The sequence below is a fragment of the Portunus trituberculatus genome, chromosome 36 (genome assembly GCF_017591435.1).
Source record: "Portunus trituberculatus isolate SZX2019 chromosome 36, ASM1759143v1, whole genome shotgun sequence".
NCBI classification, from domain to species: Eukaryota; Metazoa; Arthropoda; class Malacostraca; order Decapoda; family Portunidae; genus Portunus; species Portunus trituberculatus.
In genome coordinates, this window is record NC_059290.1 from 3,730,714 (window position 1) to 3,751,133 (window position 20,420).

The following is a 20,420-nucleotide window of genomic DNA, read 5'->3' on the forward strand; positions in this document are numbered from 1 at the left end:
CGTTTCTTTCTTCCTATAGATCCTCCCCCACATCTCTCTCTCTCTCTCTCTCTCTCTCTCTCTCTCTCTCTCTCTCTCTCTCTCTCTCTCTCTCTCTCTCTCCACGCTCAGTAATCACGTGTCCTTGAAGGTGAGTCACGAAATCAGTGTGAGAGGGAAAACGAAAACCCTTGTATATATTTTTTGCCTTGTCTTCCGGAACACTTCTGTAGTTTTGCCTGAGGGAGAGAGAGAGAGAGAGAGAGAAAAAGCATCAAGGTGAGGAAAGTCGGGTGTGGGTGGGGTAGAGAGAGAGAGAGGGAGAGGGAGAGAGATATGAACACCCTACCTACTCAATATTTTTCTTCCTCCATTCCTCTATTTTCCTTCCTTCAATTCATGAGATGCGATTTATAGGTTAAGAAATCAGAGGGTTTTTTTTTCCTATTCAGAATGTAAGCAATGTAGAGAGAGAGAGAGAGAGAGAGCACTGTAGAGTTTTGGTTTGTTGTGCGTAGGAGTCAATGGATAAGAGAGAGAGAGAGAGAGAGAGGTATGAAAGAGGAAGAAATATTACGAAAACTGAAGGAAATGATAAAAAAAAATGTAAAACCAAGTAAAAGAAGAAGAAAGAGAAAACAGAGAGAGAGAGAGAGAGAGAGAGAGAGAGAGAGAGAGAGAGAGAACAAAGTCAGATTCAAGTCTATTTGTTTCAAGTTGCGTTCATTTCAACTCGGTGTCAAGAAGTGCATTTTTTATTTTTTTATTCACTTTTTATTTATTTATTATTTTTATTCTATTTATTTATTCATTATTTTTATTCTATTTATTTATTTTTTTTTAGAGGGAGCGGTGGAGTGAGGTTCTACAGGGACGTGTTGAACCGCCACGTCATATAATAACACTGGTATTGCTTTGAAGGACGTTCCAACACTTATTTGACTTTCTCTTTGTCGCTGTGTACTGTAGGTCTCTCTCTCTCTCTCTCTCTCTCTCTCTCTCTCTCTCTCTCTCTCTCTCTCTCTCTCTCTCTCTCTCCTCCTTTTTCCTCGATTTTGTACACTTTTATCAATTTTCTTCCGTTTTCCTCTTTTATTTTCATATTTCACACCATACATTCTCTCTCTCTCTCTCTCTCTCTCTCTCTCTCTCTCTCTCTCTCTCTCTCTCTCTCTCTCTCTCTCTCTCTCTCTCTCTCTCTCTCTCTCTCTCTCTCTCTCCAGTAGTAACAGCATCGGCACCTGTGTTAAAGATGACAGGTGCAACTCAGGCTTAAGTAGAAGTATTGCATTTTCTTCATTTTTATACAGTTTTAGGGTGTAAGAATTTAAGGATTGTTGTTGTTCATTTAGTATTTTTTTTTAGTTAGTTTGGGAAGGAATTACAACACGTATGAATGGATATAAGCTTGATACGATTCAGTTTAACACCTTCAGTACCATGACACGTTTTCATATTCATTCTGCTTACTATTTGGTGATTTTATGCAGCTTCAGAAACACATGTCGGGGATTGAAATGGTGAAGACTGTGACCATTAATCTTCTGACCTCCGTAGACCCTTCCTAATGTCAACAAAATGGTCTAATCGTACACAAAACTCGTGGTAAAGAATGTGTCCCAGTAATGAAGAGGTTTAACCAGCAGCACACACCCCACAAAGTCCCAACACGTAGCTCAGTAAGAGGGGAAACTTTCAGAGATCAACATTGGCACACCTTGACCTCCTTGCCAGTAAGAGGTGTCACTGCCCTGAGCTGGTGGCGAGTCGCAGTGTGTTGATTTTGTGTTACTTGTGGATCGTGTGGCGTTTGTGGGGTTTGCGTTTCTGGGTGTGGATTAGGAGCAGGGTAAAGTTGTTGACATTTGAGTGGGATGAAGAGCGAGGAGGGTTTGAAAATGGTGTTGACTTCCGTTTTTCTTCTTCTTTGCTGATTTTTTTTCTTTTTCATGTTTTTTTCTTGTTTTTCTTCGTCTTTTCTTTCGTCCTCTTTCTTCTTTTTCTTTCTTCTTTCTTTTCTTTCTTCTTCTTCTTCTTATTTTTATTATTATTATTCTTCTTCTTCTTCTTATTTTTCTTCTTCTTCTTCTTCTTCTTCTTCTTCTTCTTCTTCTTCTTCTTCTTCTTCTTCTTCTTCTTCTTCTTCTTCTTCTTCTTCTTCTTCTTCTTCTTCTTCTTCTTCTTCTTCTTCTTCTTCTTCTTCTTCTTCTTCTTCTTCTTCTTCTTCTTCTTCTTCTTCTTCTTCTTCTTCTTCTTCTTCTTCTTCTTCTTCTTCTTCTTCTTCTTCTTCTTCTTCATTCATTCATTCATTCATTCATTCATTCATTCATTCATTCATTCATTCATTTATTTATTTATTTATTTATTTATTTATTTCTCGTAGTCAATAATTCACTGTTGTTGGTGGTATTGGTGGCATTCATGGTAGTAGTAGTAGTGGTGATGGTGGTGGTACTAATGGTAGTGTAGTGGTTAGTGCTCGTATCACCTTTGCACGTACAGATGTAATACCATACCCGTGGCTCACCTGCCTCTTTGTGGTCCGTATTCAGAAACGCATTGCTCTCTCACCACGACTGCGGCGCCTAATATTAATTCCATTCATCCATCCATCCATCCTCTCACCACGACTGTTTTCAAGGCCACAGAGGTGATTAGCGGGGTTATCAAGAGTGTTTTCTCAGTTGATAATGTACAAATCTTGTCACTCTGCCTCTAGAACCGTAAAAACACCTTAAGACACTCGTGTAAACTTAAATAAAGCCTTTTGAAATAGTATAGGTGAAGCACAGAAGGGTTTGAGAATACAAGCCAAACGCCTATATTCAGAAACGCACTCTCCTCTCTCTACAATTTTCCAAGGCCACAGAGACAACTAGCCGGGTTTTCAAGACAGTTTCTCCTTTTAATAAACTAGAAATCTTAACAGTCTATCACCAGAACCATAAAAAAAAAGCACTCTTAAAAACACGTGTATCGTCAACTAGGGCCTTGAAAGCAGTAATGGTGAGAGCAAAGCGTTTTAGAATAGGGACCTCTTGTAATGCCACCACGTATTGTCAGCTTTTTCACGGTACCTCCTGTCCAGCCATGTTCAGGACCCAGCTCACCTTGAATACACCAATACATTCAGGTTAAAGGAGCGTTTGAGGTGTTGTGTTTTTCTTCTTTGTCGTTGTTGCTGGTGGTGGTGGTGGTGATGGTACTGTTTATTTGTTTGTATTTTTTTCTTTCTTTTTTCTTGATCCTTTTTCTTCATCCTATTCACAAGTCTCACCATCGTCTTTCTTTCTTTCTCTTTCATTCATTCGTTGTTGTTGTTGTTGTTGGTGGTGGTGGTGGTGGTGGTGGTGGTGGTGGACAGAACTTTTTTCCAGGAGACCTTTACAAAACTGAGTCATTTAAAACTTGTAGATGACAATGAGAACGATTAGCCCCTTCAGTACTGGAACATATATTTACCATGAGTTTGGGGTATGACTAGACGATTTTATTGACATAGGAAGGATCTATGGAGGTCAGAAGATTAGTGGTCAGAGTCTTCACCATTTTATTCTCCCCACATAAGTTTCCGAAGCTGTTTAAAATCGCCAAATTAAGCAGAAAGAATATTGCGAGCCATGGTACTCAAGGGGTTAACCAGCAATAAAGGACTAAATATAACAGGCCATGGTACTCTAGGGGCTAACCAGCAATGAAAGGTTTGATTCATAACAGTACAGATTGACTCGTTACAGCTTCTAGTGTTCTTTTGATCCCCTGCTGTGTTTTCCCTTCCATGGTGGTAAGCAGACAGGCAGGAAACCGTATCATGCATTATTTTTTCCCTCCACGGTAATGCATGTGAGGCGTGGCGAGGCAGGAAAGTAAGAAAGCTGCATTATTTTTTATTATTATTCACATTTTTCCCGTTTTCTTCCTAAGTTGTGTATGAGAGGCATGGCGAGGCAGAAACGCAGGCAGGCACCATTAACATTTCTTTCTTTTTTCATTCATTTCCGTTTTTCCTTTCATTCTTTTTCTTTATCTTTCATTCTTTTCCTTATTTCCTTTCATTTTCTTCTGTTTTTCTCCCTCTAAGTTCTTGTGCGATTGGCGTGGCGAGGCAGGAAGGTGAATAAATTTGCACTAACATTCTATTTTTCATTGATTTTCTTCTTTTTCTTATTAGTATTTCCTTATTATTTTTCCCCTCATTTTCTTTCTCTTCTTTTTCCCGCCTCCAGGCAGGAAGGCAAGAAAACTCCTCTAACATATCCTTTTTCATTTATTTCCTTTTTCCTTTCATTCTTTTCCTTATTTCATTTCATTTTCTTCTGTTTTCTCCCTCGAGTTGATGTACGATGGGCGTGGCGAGGCAGAAACACAAAGAAACTACATTGACATTTCTTTTTAGTCTCATTCATTTTATTTTTTCTCTCGTCCCTTTCCTTTTTCCTTCATTCTTTTCCTTATTTCCTTTCATTTTTTTCCTGTTTCCTCTCTGGAGCTGATGTACGATGGGCGTGGCGAGGCAGGAAGGCAGGCAGGCAGGCAGCATTAACACTGACAAAAGCGAGGCGACAAGCGAGTCACGTAGCTACACTTTCTCTCTAAGCTGGCGAGGTCTCGTTTGCACCGGAGGATTATCGCGCCTCTGTCACCCTCATCCCCCCCCCCACCTTTTTATTCCTGTTGTGACGTGGCGTTTTGTTGTTTTTGTTTTGTTGTTGTTGTTTTGTTTGGTGTAACTTCAAGAAAATTTACATTAATATTCTTGCCAATATTAAAGATGGTTTTATTTCTCTCTCTCTCTCTCTCTCTCTCTCTCTCTCTCTCTCTCTCTCTCTCTCTCTCTCTCTCTCTCTCTCTCTCTCTCTCTCTCTCTCTCTCTCTCTCACACACACACACACACACACACACACACACACACACACACACACACACACACACTTAAGAACACAACACAACAACGAAATCGCAACAAAAAAGGAGACAAGTGTGTGTTTCCTTAGAAGAAAAAAAATCAATCTTCAAATAATCTCTCCCCTTTATCATCAATGTTTAACGCTCCCATTACCTTCTTTAATTACTCCCCACTGTTCCTTCAACCGAGTGAGTCTTTACCAGTCCAGTGTTTTCCGGGCAAGGGAGAAAGTCCATCTATTCCCTACTGGTCAAGTGAAAACCGCCCGTCACCTCTATTGGCTCAACCCGCTCCGGCATATCCGCTTTTTATTTGCTGGAATATGAGAGAGAGAGAGAGAGAGAGAGAGAGAGAGAGAGAGAGAGAGAGAGAGAGATATGTATGAGAGTGCAAGAATATGAGAGAGAGAGAGAGAGAGAGAGAGAGAGAGAGAGAGAGAGAGAGGATAAGCAAGTCGGAAGTGAGTAAATGACAGTCTTTCTTTTCTTTCATAAGGTATTAATTTCATCTCTCTCTCTCTCTCTCTCTCTCTCTCTCTCTCTCTCTCTCTCTCTCAGCTGGAGGTGTTTATTTTATTTTCCCTTTTTCTTCTTCACGACTGAGAAATAACGAGTTTGTCTCTTTTTTTTTTTTTTATTTCCTTTTATTTGTTATCTTACATTTTATCATGCCTTAGAATTTATTTTTCTTTTTTTCTTTTTATATTATTATTTTCCTTCCTCCTTTGCTTCGTCTCTTTTTTTTTTCTTTTTTTTTTTTGCTGGTGAAAATTGAAGCGAGAAAAAATTGACATCCCACTTATTTTGACGATGGTTTGTGAGAGTGTTGAAATATTTGGTGTGTGTGTGTGTGTGTGTGTGTGTGTGAAATTGACTCTGAAATGTGTGAGGTGAATCTTTTAGTATTTATTATTGGGGATTTCTACCTAAAGTTATAACAGGAGACTTGGATTAATTTTTTTTTTTTATTCTGTCTTAACTAATGCATTCTTCTCTTCTTCCTTCTCTTTCTCCTCCTCCTCATCCACCTTCTCTTGCTTTTCCTCGTCTTCCTCCTCCTTCTCCTCCTCGTTCTCCTCCTCCTCCTGCTTTTCCTCGTCTTCTTTCTCCTTCTCCTCTTTCTCTTCTCTTTCTTCTTCCTCCTCCACCACCTTCTTTTTCTCCTCCTTCTTCCTCCTCCACCACCTTCTTCTTCTTCTCCTTCTCCTCCTCCTCCTCCTCCTCCTCCTCTCTTCCTCTTTATCTTCTTTCGCCTTCTCCTCTTTCTCTTTTTTTTCTTCTTCCTCCTCCTCCACTTTCTCCTCCTCCTCCTCCTCCTCCTCCTCCTCCTCCTCCGTCACTAATATATACCGGAGTAAATAGTTACGTGATCTCTTTCTGAAAATGATTGTTATTCCTGCACTATCTTCTTTTCACCTTCGTGTTTTTCCCTTCCTGTGATTGTGTTTGGGTTAACAGCTCGTTACTCGTAGTTTGCTTGTTAGCGACGTGAGGCAACGTGTGGTAGAGAATATTTCACATGCTGCCTTCCTTATCAGTTGTAATGTGTTGTAGATAGTTTGGACACACACACACTCTCTCTCTCTCTCTCTCTCTCTCTCTCTCTCTCTCTCTCTCTCTCTCTCTCTCTCTCTCTCTCTCTCTCTCTCTCTCTCTCTCTCTCTCTCTCTCTCTCTCTCTCTCTCTCTCTCTCTCTCTCTCTCTCTCTCTCTCTCTCTCTCTCTCTCCAACCATTACCCATCACTACCATAGTCATAACAAGCCTTCCCAAGAGAGAGAGAGAGAGAGAGTGAGTAGCGTGCATTTGTCTTGGTCCAGTAACGCTTCCTTGTTAACGCGTCACACACGTTCCTCTGTCATTCGCTGCCTCGTATCGTTACCTGCTAGCTTCTATAAGGGTCTCATGGAGGTATGGTGGTGTGTTATTGGCGTCATTCCCACCAAGTTTTCATCAGCTTTGGCATCATTTTTTGTCTTGTGTTCCTGTTGTATGTTTTTTCTTTCCTATTTTTCTTTTCTTTTTTTTTTTTTTTGTCTTCATCTCTTTCTCTCTTTTCCTTTCATGGGTTTATTTTCTGTTTTTGTGCGTGTTTCTGTTGTTGTTGTTGTTGTTGTTTGCTTTCGATTCTTTTTTTTTCCTTTTTCCTTTTTTTTCTTTTTCATCTCTCTTCTTCTCCTGTCATTGGTTTATTTTTTGCTTTGTGAGTTGTTGTTGTTTAGTTTTTTTCTTTTCCTTTTTCTTCCTGCTTCCTCTTTTCATTTCTTTCAGTTTACTTTCTCCTCCTCCTCCTCCCCTCATAGTGTGTGTGTGTATGTTTGTGTGTGTGTGTGAAGGGTGACGTGCACCGGTAATGCATCGGTCCACTGGCTTTTATAAGACTTACAAGAGACCGATTCTCCGATGATAAGTGACGGTATTGGTGGATTGGTGGTGGTAAGCGGGACGTGTCTAGCCAGGGAAAGCTACACTCCCTCTGCAGGTTTTAGCGGTGCTGATACTGGAGCTGCTGTGTGAGTGATAGCCTAGAGTGGTAGTACTGGTGCGGTGTGGTGAGTGGTAGTACTGGTGAGGTGACTGAGCGAGCTGGAGGCAAACTCGTGCTGGTGATCGCTAGTCACTACAACAGAACTCGTACTCACAAACAAACCTGCACATCTTTAAAAAGGGTCTAGTTGAAATTGCACGGCGTTTTCTTTTCGTGGTTCTAGTAACAGATTGACGTGATTAGATTATTGATTGGAAAAACACTCTTGAGGACCCAACCCGGCTAATTATCTCCTGTGGTCTTTGAAAGCAGTCGTTGTGAGAGCAAAGCGTTTCTGAATACGTATATTAGTTAACTCTGCTGTGGTTGATTAGCATAATGGGATGGTTTGGGTGAAATTTGCAGGATAACTTTGATGTTAGTTTAATGTTATTAGTTTAAAGGATACTATTGAAAAGACACTATGCACATGTACGTATACTCAACCGTTTTATTTGACTTTATATGTTACTGAAGGAAATGTCCAAGGCTACTGGGTTTTTTTCTGCTACTACGTATAATTAGTTTATTCATTCATTTATTTTATTTGTTGTGTGATTTATTGAGAAAAACCTAAGGTCACTAATTTTCACGTCACCCAAAAATTTAAGGCAGTTTTTTTTTTTTTTTTTTTTTTTTTTTTTTTTTTGCATATATTACTCAGTCAAACTTTGCTTCTTCTTCCAAGGCTCGCAATTGTAAATCGCTTAGGCCTGCATTGCTAGATACGAAGGTTTTTTTAGGCTCAGGGTCTCTAGGAAGGGATTAGTTTTCTAAGACTGTTACAAAGAAGTCTTAAAAGCTGTTAACGATTACAGAAAGGATTGACCAATAATACACATCTTAAAAAACAAACTAAACATTTATTCATTTTTAATCCATTTTCCATAGATGTCTTAAAAAATGTTACTCTGTACCTTAATTATTGCCAATCGTTGCAGATCTTGGTAAAAAGTCAAGAAAACAAGAGCAGACTTGTACACCAAAACATGACACCGCAGTACCAGTAGACCAAGCAACATAGCACAGAAACCCAGCAGATGTCACTTCCTTCATCCATTTCCGTTTCCCATAGATGCTTTAAAAGTGTCACCCTCTACTTTGATTATTGCCAAGGAAACACCAGATCTGTACACCAAACACTGCAACACCCATAGGCCAAGCAACACAGGAATCCAGATGTCACTTCCTTCATCCATTTCCATCTCCCATAAATGCTTTAAAAATGTCACTCTCTACTTTGATAGATGCTTTAAAAATGTTTCTCTTTACTTTTATTATTGTGAATCGTATATTTCAGTAAAAATATCCAAGAAAACAAGGGCAGACCTTTACACCCAAACACTGTAAGACCTATAGGCTGAGTAACAAGTAGAGTAAATAAATATCACTTCTCTCATCCATTTTCCATATAGATGCTTTGTTACTCTTTCCTTTTATTATTGTGAATCGTATATTTCAGTAAAAAGATCCAAGAAAAAGAGCAAATCTATCACCCAAACACTGTAACATTCTCTCTCTCTTTCTCGGATCTACAAGGGGACTGGTAACTAAGTGGGCCTTTTCATTATACGTTGCTTTTGGCCAGCCTTCCCGTCTTACATAAAAAAAAAAAAAGACAGAAACGCAGTAAATATAACTTCATCCATTTTCCGTGTAGATGCTTTTCTACAGTACGGGGACACATTTTTACCTTAAGATTTGTGTACAATTAGACCATTTTATTGGTATTAGGAAGGGTCTATGGAGGCCAGAAGATTAATGGCTGGAGTCTTCACTATTTTAATCCCCCACATACATTTCTGAGGGTGTATAAAATCACCAAATTGCAAGCAGAATGGATATGAAAACGCGTCATGGTACTGAAGAGGTAAAAAAATTAATCCTTACTTTTATTATGAACCCTAGCACACCTCAGTAAAGAGCATATCTGTACACATACATCACAACACCAGTAGAGCAGTAACACAGGAACCCCAACAGCTGTCAGTCCCTTCCTTCAGTATAGACAATGGAATATTTGTTCTAGACACAAGCCTCTGCCCGTTCACTGGCTTAACACACACAGACCACAGATAGAGATGAAAATGAAAGCTTCCTTGTTGGTTGTGCTTCTGCTTTTCACCGCCTTTGACAACCTACGCAGAGGAGGAGGAGGAGGAGGCAGTTTGTGGGAGAGATGAAAGTGTATGTAGTGGTTACGAGGGAGTGTTGGGAGGAAGGCAAGAAGAAGGATGAGGGAGCTATGAACGTGAGAGAGAGAATTTTGACGAGGAAGGGTGAAGGACACGAGAGAGAGAGAGAGAGAGAGAGAGAGACCTTCATAACAAATACCTATTAACCATTCGAACACTTTTATTACCCTCTCTCCCTCCCTCCCTCCCTCTCTCTCTCTCTCTCTCTCTCTCTCTCTCTCTCTCTCTCTCTCTCTCTCTCTCTCGTGACCAGTCCCTACCCTCTAAAAACCTTGAATAGCAAATGTGTGTAAAGTTTGCGCTACGTAATTGATATACGAAAGAAAAAAAACGAAAGAAGGAAGGAAGGAAGAAATAAATGATGTACGGAAGAGGAAAGAACTAAGGAAGGAAGGAAGGAAGGAAGAAGTAAATGATACACGGGATAGAAGGAAGGAAGGAAGGAAGGAAGGAGTAAGAGGCGGAAAGTGATGAAGAGAAGTGTGTGTGAGTTGTGTTGGTAGAGTGGGGAGGGAAAGGGCATTGAGCTGTACTAATGAGAGAGAGAGAGAGAGAGAGAGAGAGAAACGTTAGATGATTTGGACTGTAAAGAGAAGGGAAAGAGAGAGAGAGAGGAAAAGAGAAGGGAAAGAGAGAGAGAGAGGAAAAGAGAAGGAAAGAGAGAGAGAGAGAGAGAGAGGAAGAGAGAGAGAGAGAGAGAGAGAGAGAGAGAGAGAGAGAGAGAGAGAGAGAGAGAAACACTGGGTAATTTGCGCTGGAAAGAGAAGGGAAGTACAAAAAATAATGATAAACAACACGTCCAACGAACAGGAGAAGGAAGTGTGCCAGTAGTAATAATGTAAAAGTCTCTAATCCAGAAACCAGATTAATATAAACCACCTTTTTTTAAGCAGCGTTCCAGTAGCGTCAGTTTTTATTTCGTTTTTTTTTTTTTTTTTTTCGATCACCCTATTCGTTTCACCTGTTGGAGTAACCGCAGGCAGGTGGAGAGAGAGAGAGAGAGAGAGCGAAAGGAAAGCTGTACTGTGACTTGAAAACTCTCGCCAGTGACTTTTACTTCTACTTCTTGTGTGGTTTGTTGAGTTTGTCAGAAATTGTTTTATTATTATTATTATTATTATTGTTGTTGTTCAAAGATGGTTTCCCTTTTGTTATTGGCCATCTGATTAACCCTTTCAGTACCAGGACACATTTTCATATTCATTCTGCTTACTTTTTGGTTATTTTACACAGCTTCAGAAACTTATGTGGTGATTGAAATAGTGAAGACTTAGGCCATTAAACTTCTGACCTCCATAGACGCTTCCTAATGTAATCAAAATCGTTTAATCACACCCAGAACTCAAGGTAAAAATGCGGCCCGGTACTGAAGGGGTTAATGATTTGTTAAACTGAATGATGTCTATCGAGTGTGAGTTGGTCATCTGTCTGATTAATTATTGTAACTCGTAATGTGACGAAGAAACTAAAAAAAAAAAAAATAGGGACGACAAAGTTGTAGCATAACGAGAGAGAGAGAGAGAGAGAGAGAGAGAGAGAGAGAGAGAGTAATGAGCAAACGTTGGTAGGAATGACTTGCGAGAGAGAGAGAGAGAGAGAGAGAGAGAGCTGACCAGTGGTGTGCGTCTTTGCGAGAGGCCGAGAGAAACTGAGAAATGAGCACATCAGCACAAGAGGAATGAAGGGAGGGAGGAGGAAGCGGCGAGAGGGCTGTAGGGGGATGAACACGGATGGGTAAGGATGGCCAGTGACGGTCAGGGGGTGGGTGGTTGTGGAGGAGGAGGAGGAAGGAAGGGTGTTGCAGGACTGAGGCGGAGGGATCAGGGTGGCTGGGAACGCGGAGTGAAAGTGAAGACGCTAGCCAGTTACTTGCTTTACCCTCGGGCTGGTAGTGACGAGAAGGCCCAGTCGTAGTCTATCGGCCAATCTTTTCCTCCTTCCCTCACATTTATTTACCAATCTTTTTCTCTTCCCTTTCATCTATTTGCCAATCTTTTCCTCCTTCCCTCATGTATTTGTCTTTTTTTTTTCTTCCCTTACATTTATTTGTCAATCTCTTCCTCCTCTTCTGTTTGCCCTTTTTTCCTTCCTTCCCTCACTTCTATCTGCCTATCTTTTCCTCCTTCCCTCACATCTATCGGCCAATCTCTTCCTCCTTCTCTCGCTGCCTTCAGATAATTAAATTGCCATTTTCATGAGGAGTAGTGTTGTTTTGCATATAAGGAAGTGTGTTGGAGGTCAGAATAAAACTTTAGGTACATGCAATAACTTCGTGTTTTGAGTGTTTGTTTTTCCTACACTTTCTCCTTCCAGTGAATGATTAACCCCTTCAGTACCTCGAGTTTTCGTATTAATTCTGCTTACTATTTGGTAATTTTAAAAAGCTTCAGAAACTTATGTGGGGATTTAGATGATAAAGACTCTGGTCATATAATCTTCTGACCTTCATAGACCCTTCCTAATGTCAATTAAATCGTCTAGTAATACCCAAAATTCATGGTAAAAGTGCGTTCCAGAACTGAAGGAGTAAATTATAGGGTTTGGTTTGTAATTCCTCGTCTTGAGCGTTGAGATCCAGGGAGGAGCTGTTGTGAGGTGGCTATGGTCTTAGTGAGCTTACTCTATCATCCTTGGTTGCGCCAGGTAGGTATTTAATGTGACGCAACCTGTGGATCACAATGTCCTTACCGTTTGTCGTCGTCGTCGTCATCGTCACCATCATCATCATTACCATCATCAATACCACCACCACCACCACCAGAACAACAACAACCACTGCTACTACTGCCATGTGTCCTCAGTCTCGTATTAGATACACACGCACAGTAGAGAGTTAGGTTAGATTAAGTTAGGCCTACCGGTGCAAGCTTGGATGTGATAAGGTTGTAGTTGTTTGTGGTATTAATCAGCTGTCTTAAAACTTGGCATGGAAGTCACTAAATACAGATTATCCCTTATTGTTTACGAGACTCAAATTTAAAACACAGTATGTCTAACCTAACTACGATTGCTATACGTCCGGATTTTCCCACAGGATTGAGGAATTTTAACATAAACGCCTAGGACATTTTATTTTGTTGATTGATTGATTTTATTTATATATCTATTTTATTTATTTATTTTTTTTTTTTTTGGCATTGGTGATTTGGTTAAGTTACAGCACCAAAACTCTCTCTCTCTCTCTCTCTCTCTCTCTCTCTCTCTCGTGAAGTTAAAATACCATTCTCTTAACAGTCTAATGCATGCCTCCACCGCGACAACACACACACACACACACACACACCAAGAATAACAATAACAACTCCCTGCCGCTCCGACCCGCCCGCCAGCACGTCCCTTCACCATGCAGCCAAGTGATATAGGGTGTTTTTCGAGTGTTTTACAGGTGATTGCAGGTGTTTTAAGGGCTCGCTGTGTTTGAGGAGGTGGAGGTGGAGGGGTGACGAGGAATGTGGGAGACAAGGAAGGGGGAGATGGAGGTGGTGAGAAAAGTGCAAAAAGACTACTTCGGTTGTACATCACAATTTTTTCTTGTTAATTATTGGAGTCTGCATTGCTTTTGTATTTTATTTATGGATAGAAATGTAAATTAAGTTATAATCCGTGATAAGATCGTGTCTAGCTATGTTTTTTGTTTCTCGTTAAAATAACACTTTCGGCATTCTGTAATTTAATCTTTTTTTTACTTAATTCGCCTAGGATTGTTTTGATGCTTGATATAAAGCGTAGAAAATATGAAAAATATGACCCAAGTAATAGTATTCCATAAGACTTAGTCTAACAATTCGTATTTTAGAATTTAAAAAATTCAACGGTACCAAAATAGAAAACAAAAATCATTATGCAACAAGGAACCTGTGTTTTCTTTGTTTGTCTGGAAAGTAAAATAAAATCGTATTTAGAAAATGCAATACAATGTTGTGTGGCTGTACTTTCCTTTTCGACATTATGATGTGTTTGTGGCGCCGTTATTTTCAAACAAACACAGTTCGGTGGAGATCGCTATGTAAACAATCGATCCGGTTAGGTTATTATGATTTGGTTATTACTTAAATTATTTGTTGCGTTTAAAGTGCAGTGCATTTCGATCTGGGTGCCTTTTTCTTGTGGCGATTTTTAAAATGAATTACGTACGTAAATATTGGGCCATAAGGTGTACCTCAGCCGTACCTTCCCTCCCAGGTCAGTCCACCAGTGTTTGCCTGCACTCCCCTCTGTTTCCACATCCAGAGAGTGAAGCAAAGCCAGAATCAACCATCTAAATAGATAAATAGCCTATTACTGTGTTAAATAAGGTAATGGTTATGTATACCCCCTTTCAGACTGCGCGGTACCCACCATGAATAGGACTAAGACCCCGCCCCGCCAACCCCCGTCCCTCTCCATGTCAACTAGTCAACATTTCCTTCAATTCTCGATGTTTCTGTGGCATATCCTGCTTTTCCCATCTGAAATGCATAAAATGCAGTGATAAGAGAAAAAAATGGGAAAAAAGCTTGAGAGGGAGTGTAGTAGTAGTACCAGCGCCAGCAGCTGCATTATTATCGTTGTGTGTGTGCACGTGTGTGTGTGTGTGTGTGTTATATGCCCTAGGAAGAGGCCATCATCACTGATGTCTCGCTAGAACTGAGCTGGCGGCTGGTGGCTGTCGCTGTCAGGCCAGTGGTGGGGTTTAGGGCCTGGACAGACCACCTCACTGCCTTACTATTCACACGCTCCATTAACATTTAAACTGTAGGTGATATTTCTACTACAACTTTATACTGTTTTCTTTTTGTTTTGTTTTTTGTTTTTTTTTAGCTAAAGGGCAACAGAAAGAGTAAAAAAAGATTCGCTTAGTTGCCAGTCCTTGTGCAGGTCCAAGAGAACTTGCTGAAAGAAAGGGATTCATTTCATACAGTGACTGCCGTGTCATGTATGTTAAGCGGCTTCTTGCAGCTTTTATTGATTTTCATGCTCTTACATTCTTTGTCCTTTTCAGGGGGACGGTGAGTCTGCCCCAGACACGCCTCCACCAGAGACTGCCCCAGACAGTTCCCCGCCCTCCACACCCACTACCTCCCCCGATGACTTCCCAGACAAGAAGCTACAATCCAGCCCCAAAGCCACCAAGTCCCCTCAACAAAAGAGGGCAAGGAACAGTGCCAAAGCCTCTCAAGACAAACAGCCTCCCCTCAAACTTAGCCTGCATGTGGATGGCATGTCTGTCACTCTCTTCATGGTGTCCTTCTTCACAAGAATCTGGCGGCTGGACTCTCCCCGGGGCATTGTGTAGGTTGAAGGATGTTTGCTGGTAGGGAGGGAGTGATTCTGGTGCTGCATTTTCAAGTGTTAAAGTGGATCTGGCAGAGAGAGAGAGCAAATGGGGACAGGAGGAAGGAGAGCAACTTACCTCTGCTAAACTGGAACCAAAAACTAAAAATTGCTGGTATCATTAGTTTCACTACCAAAAGTTATGGGCATATTAATAATCTGACATCGTTGTCACAATTGAATATGGTAATAATTTATGGTAATAACAGCCACCTACCTGCACTGACCATAGCAGTGAACGTTAAGAAAGAGAATATGTGAGGGAAGAATGTGTACAAAAACAAAATTGCCTTATTGTGTGTTGCAACTCAGCCAATGTTAGTTTCTATTAGTTTCTATGTAGAGATGGAAAGGAATTATGATTATTGGGTTTCATTTCTCAAAATATTTGTAAAAGATTTTTTTTATTTAAACAAGTTTTTTAATTATAAATATAAATAATGGAGATTCATCATAATTCATTACATTACAATTCATATTTTTCTTGTTAAACTCTGACAATCATGTTTAATTAGGTTGTTTTATGCAAGATGCTAAAACCATGTTGTTACTTGTAATTACAATTAATGTTTTTGCTTAATCCAATATTTCTTAATTAATAACAGTATTTTGTATTGATTATACTACTTTATAATGATTACTATCATAACTAAGCTTTTCTTTGTGCATCCCTCCAACCTTTCGTTACGGTGAACATGTTTTGCAGGTTTGACGAACTTCACTATGGAAAGTACGCTGGTTTATATATGCAAAACACTTTCTTCTTTGATTCCCAGCCACCTCTTGGAAAGCAGCTGATAGCTTTTGCAGCTTACCTAGCTGGCTTTGATGGTATGTTGGCTAGTAATAAGCTGTTGTTTAGTTATTGTTGATGCATGATCCTTGTATCCTGTTTTCATCTTATTCACTGCATAGCTTAATTTACTGTCTAGAAATAGGAAGTATGAGAAAAAGTGTAATCTTATATATACTTCATCATTAGTGGTTTGGCAGTTTTCATTTTAATCTGAGTATGTGGGATGCACATCAGCTTTTAACATCTTAAAGTCTTTCTTTGTTTAATTATATATTTTTGTTGACCTCTCTTTGATTTGAATTTACATTTTCATTTCCCAAACATGACAGGAGGATTCAAGTTTGAGCGGATTGGCACTCCATATGATGCTATGGTGCCAGTGGCAGCCATGAGGATGGTGCCAGCTTTCTTTGGCTCTCTTATGATGCCGACTGTTTACAACCTGATGGTAGAGCTTGGCCTGTCACACTACACTGGGGCTCTTGCCGCATTCCTCATGATTTTTGGTGAGTACTCGGTCTTGTCTGCTTGAATGGTGTGTTTTATCACCAGTTGTAGTACTGATATTGTCACATGTAGGATTTGAAGCTTCCCTTCTTCTCTTCTGTTATTTACTTTGGTTTCATTGTGCTTGTCCTTCATCTTCACAGACAATGCGTTGCTGGCACAGTCCCGGTACATCCTGATGGAAGGCATCCTGCTCTTCTTTGGCCTCTTTGGTCTCCTGTGCATCCTCAAGTTCCGGCGCTTCTACAGTCAGCCGTACAGCCTGCCCTGGTTTGGCTGTCTCATCCTTGGAGCTGCCTCCCTCACAGCCTGTGTCTGGTGAGGCCTGGTCACTGACGATCATTATTCTTATATTCACATGAGATTGGACACAATATTTCCTTGAATTATGTACAAATGGTGAACATCAAGACCCATTTTGTTTTTATTTTCAGTGTGCGGTACTTTGGCATCTTCACCATGCTGCTGGGCATTGGCATCCTAGTACGAGACTTCTGGGAGATGGTTGGTGATCGCCTGCTGTCTGAGCGGCAGCTTCTGGGACACCTGGTGACTCGTTGTGTGATCTTCACCACCATACCTTTGGCTCTGTACCTCAGCTGCTTCTATGTCCACCTCACCTTGCTGTACAAAGCTGGTCCAAATGACAACATTATGACCTCAGCATTCCAAGCCAGTCTGGAGGTGAGTCTGTTTTATTTATTTTGTTTTTATTTATTTAATTTCATTTATTTATTTGCAAGGACACTGGTCTTCGGAAACAAAAGGAGATAAAAAAGACTGCCTGATATGCAAGTTCTTAAAAAGAAAACCAAAAGGATTATCTCAAACTGGAGGGCAAGTGGTTTGAAGCTTCCTTCTTAAGAGCTTAGCATGAAAGTACTAACTTTTTAAAAATGTGGGACGTTACATTTTTATTGATAACAAACAAATAGCAACAATACACATTGAAGTGTTTTTCCTGCAGGGCGGTCTGGCATCCATCATTTCCAACCAGCCGGTGAAGGTGCTGCACGGGTCACAGATCACACTGCGCCACACCCACGGCCGCACCTGCTGGCTGCACTCCCACGACGCCGTGTACCCGGTGAAGTATGCAGACAACCGAGGCTCCTCACACCAGCAGCAGGTGACGTGCTACAGCTACAAGGACGTCAATAACTGGTGGATTGTGAAAAAGCCTGAGAAGTAAGTCTTGAATGTCTAGCTTTACTGGAGGTTCTTGTTGATTTTTAGAATTTTCATCTATTTTGTTTTTGTAAGGTGTATGTTATAGTTCTGTAGTATTGTTATTTTTTGCTAATGTTTAATCTTTGTTTTATGATTATTATTTTTATGTATATATGCATGTCATAATGAAAGGAAGTTAGTTTTTCTGAACTGTGTCACACTTTACGTTCTACACAGGGAGGAGATGGTGGTGACGGAGCCGCACGAGCCCATCAGGCATGGGGACGTCATCCAGCTGGTGCACGGCCTCAGCTCTCGTGCCCTCAATGCTCACGATGTGGCTGCCCCTATGTCTCCTCACAACCAGGAGGTGAGGGATGTTCACCATCACACTTTTGCCCTCCTTGTTGTATTTACTGATGAGGCAATCCTGCACCTCTTTCCCAGCATTCTGTAATATCTTTTGTCAGGACGTGTTACTTCAGGAAAGATTATAAACAAAGATCACAAATGTTTTAGTCTCGACTCCACATGAAATATTAATTACTGTATACAAAAAATGTAGTTAATCAGATTTGGCTGTGTTTGTGTTGTTTTGATAATGTTGTGTTCTCCGTCCATTCAGGTGGCTGCATACATTGACTATAACGTGTCAATGCCGGCCCAGACCTTTTGGCGTGTTGATCTGCTCAATGCGGACACCACAGACGGCAACTGGCATGCAGTGGAGAGTCAGGTGAGGCGTGTGTTGATGAGCTTCATCTTTATTTTGATGTTAACTTTGTTAGAAAATCTCTTTGGTTGAGATGCAAGCCATATTGCCTGCCCCTGAGTGAATGTTTATGTTGGTGTATGTGTAAATATGGTAAGTACTTTTAGTTGTGCTGTTCATTGTTATAATGACTGATGTTTGTTATCTCACTGATGTCTGTTATCTCATCAATAGAATAAAAATTTGTGTTTAATGAATTAGTTCCAAGATAAAAGAAGTTTCTAACCAGTAGGTATTTCTCTCCAGATTCGCTTGATTCACGTCAATTCTAGTCAAGCTCTGAAGTTCTCTGGGCGGCAGCTGCCAGACTGGGGCTTCCGGCAGCATGAGATAGTGACGGACAAGATCATCGACCAGGAGGATACCATCTGGAATGTGGAGGAACACCGCTATAGCAAATGTAGGAAGTTTGTAAAGGGCTCAACATAATTTGTGCTCAACCTCATTTTACTTTTGTGTTTTATATCTATATGAGTAAATTTTGTTCACATGTCATGGATCATTCTCAAAGTGCTGAAGTGGTGATGTTAGGTAACACAGCCTGCTCTGCAACATTAAATGTGCAGTGAGTTCCCTACTTGATGAAGCAGTTTTCCTGCCTATATTTTTTTAACAGTTAAAGTGAAATGTAATTTTTTTTTTTTTTTTTTTTTTTTTTTTTTTTTTTTTGGCTAGAACCTTCTCTGACATGTATCATAGGCTTGGATAGGGTGTATGAGAGATGTAGCATCAAGGAGGGATTGGGGAGAGGGAGGTGGACATGGAGTGGGGTTGAGAGAAGAGATGTGGCTTAATTAGCACATTACAACTTTTACCTATTAAAATCTCTTGAGTTGACATACTGCTCTAGGTATAAATAAAGGTAGGAAGGCTGCATCATTAATTAGGGAGCTCTGTATGCTGATTTTATATAAATGACAAAAGTAATTGCTAAAATGTTTTACAAATAGTCATGTTATGGAAGATCAAAAATTTATTTAAATATTTATATTGTGTTCAGACATGTTGAATCACTAACCTGCCAATCTTTCTTGACCAGCTGATGACAAGAAGGAGCGAGAGAAAGACTTGATGCGGTCAGAGATGATTCCGCTGGAGCGAAGGAACCTCACCTACTGGAGCAAACTGTATGAGCTGCAGTACAAGATGCTGTTCAACAACCAGGAGAATGTAGCAGGTCACATGTACGCCTCAGAGCCACTTGACTGGCTGCTGCTGAAGCGAGGAGTTGCTTACTGGATCTCAGCAAACAGTAATGTGAGTTTTCATACGTAGTGTTTGAAGGCAGAATTTATCTTTGCTGCTGGGATTTCTTATCATACAACTGCATATTAGCCTAATTCTTGAAAACATTTTTTTTTTCATCTGTCTTTGTCTGGTTGCAGTTGAGTGAGGTTTCTTGTAGTTTTTGTTTTTCTTTCTCATTCACTCACGAAAAATTGATGTAATGCACATGGTGTATATTGTTCTAATATTTTCTGTTTGCACCGACAGGCTCAAGTTCACTTCCTTGGTAACATTGTGGTGTGGGTGTCTGGCACCGTGGCCCTGCTGGGTTACGTGGGTCTCTTTGTGATCTACCTCCTGCGGCGACAGAGATCATGCTACGACCTTCCAGATTCAGCATGGAATAAGTTCTGCACTGTAGGAGAGGTGAGATGTTGCAAGGCTGTCAGGTCCATAGTTAGAAATGGAAGTCTTTGTACTGAGAAGTTAGGCAGATGATGGTGCAGCAAATGTATTTGTGATGTATATTAAGTCATTGTGGGATTCATATTTGTGAATGGATTAGTAATGTGTTTGAAGTGACTTGTGAACAGTATTGGAATGATTCCTGTCTGACATCTTAATGAAATGATAATAAAACATACAAGGGAAGCTGCAGGAAACCTTCAGGCCTACATGTGGCATTTCCTATAATTCTAAAATAATAATTGATTTTGTGTCATACAGTGAAAATAAGAACATCATAAGTAAGAGTTGCAGAAGACTAATGGTTTTGATGGCATTTAATATTTCTAGATCCTGGGCATTGGTTATGCTGTCCACTACTTCCCATACTTCCTGGTGGACAGAACACTTTTCCTGCACCACTACATGCCTGCTTATGTGTTCAAGGTAAGCTCATAACAAGCTGGGGACTTGTCCTTAGAAATTCCTGCATTATGGTTAGATGTCTACCAGAGGCTGAGGGGACTAAAGTGTGAACTGTAAAGGCCCTATCACACTGGCCTATGATACGCAGAACCAGGAACATC

At 40.4% G+C, this 20,420-nt stretch overlaps 1 protein-coding gene across 1 annotated transcript in view; it reads left to right on the top strand.

Moving 5' to 3' along the window:
* The window catches only part of LOC123513479 (protein O-mannosyltransferase 1-like), a 32,027-nt gene that overhangs the window by 9,695 nt on the left and 1,912 nt on the right, over nt 1–20,420 (top strand). Inside the window, 13 exon segments of the mRNA XM_045270659.1 lie at nt 8,351–8,356; nt 14,586–14,875; nt 15,624–15,748; nt 16,043–16,219; nt 16,364–16,538; nt 16,655–16,904; nt 17,188–17,408; nt 17,628–17,760; nt 18,016–18,126; nt 18,409–18,562; nt 19,202–19,419; nt 19,657–19,815; nt 20,185–20,280. Of these exon segments, the coding sequence (XP_045126594.1) occupies nt 8,351–8,356; nt 14,586–14,875; nt 15,624–15,748; nt 16,043–16,219; nt 16,364–16,538; nt 16,655–16,904; nt 17,188–17,408; nt 17,628–17,760; nt 18,016–18,126; nt 18,409–18,562; nt 19,202–19,419; nt 19,657–19,815; nt 20,185–20,280 (2,115 nt within the window).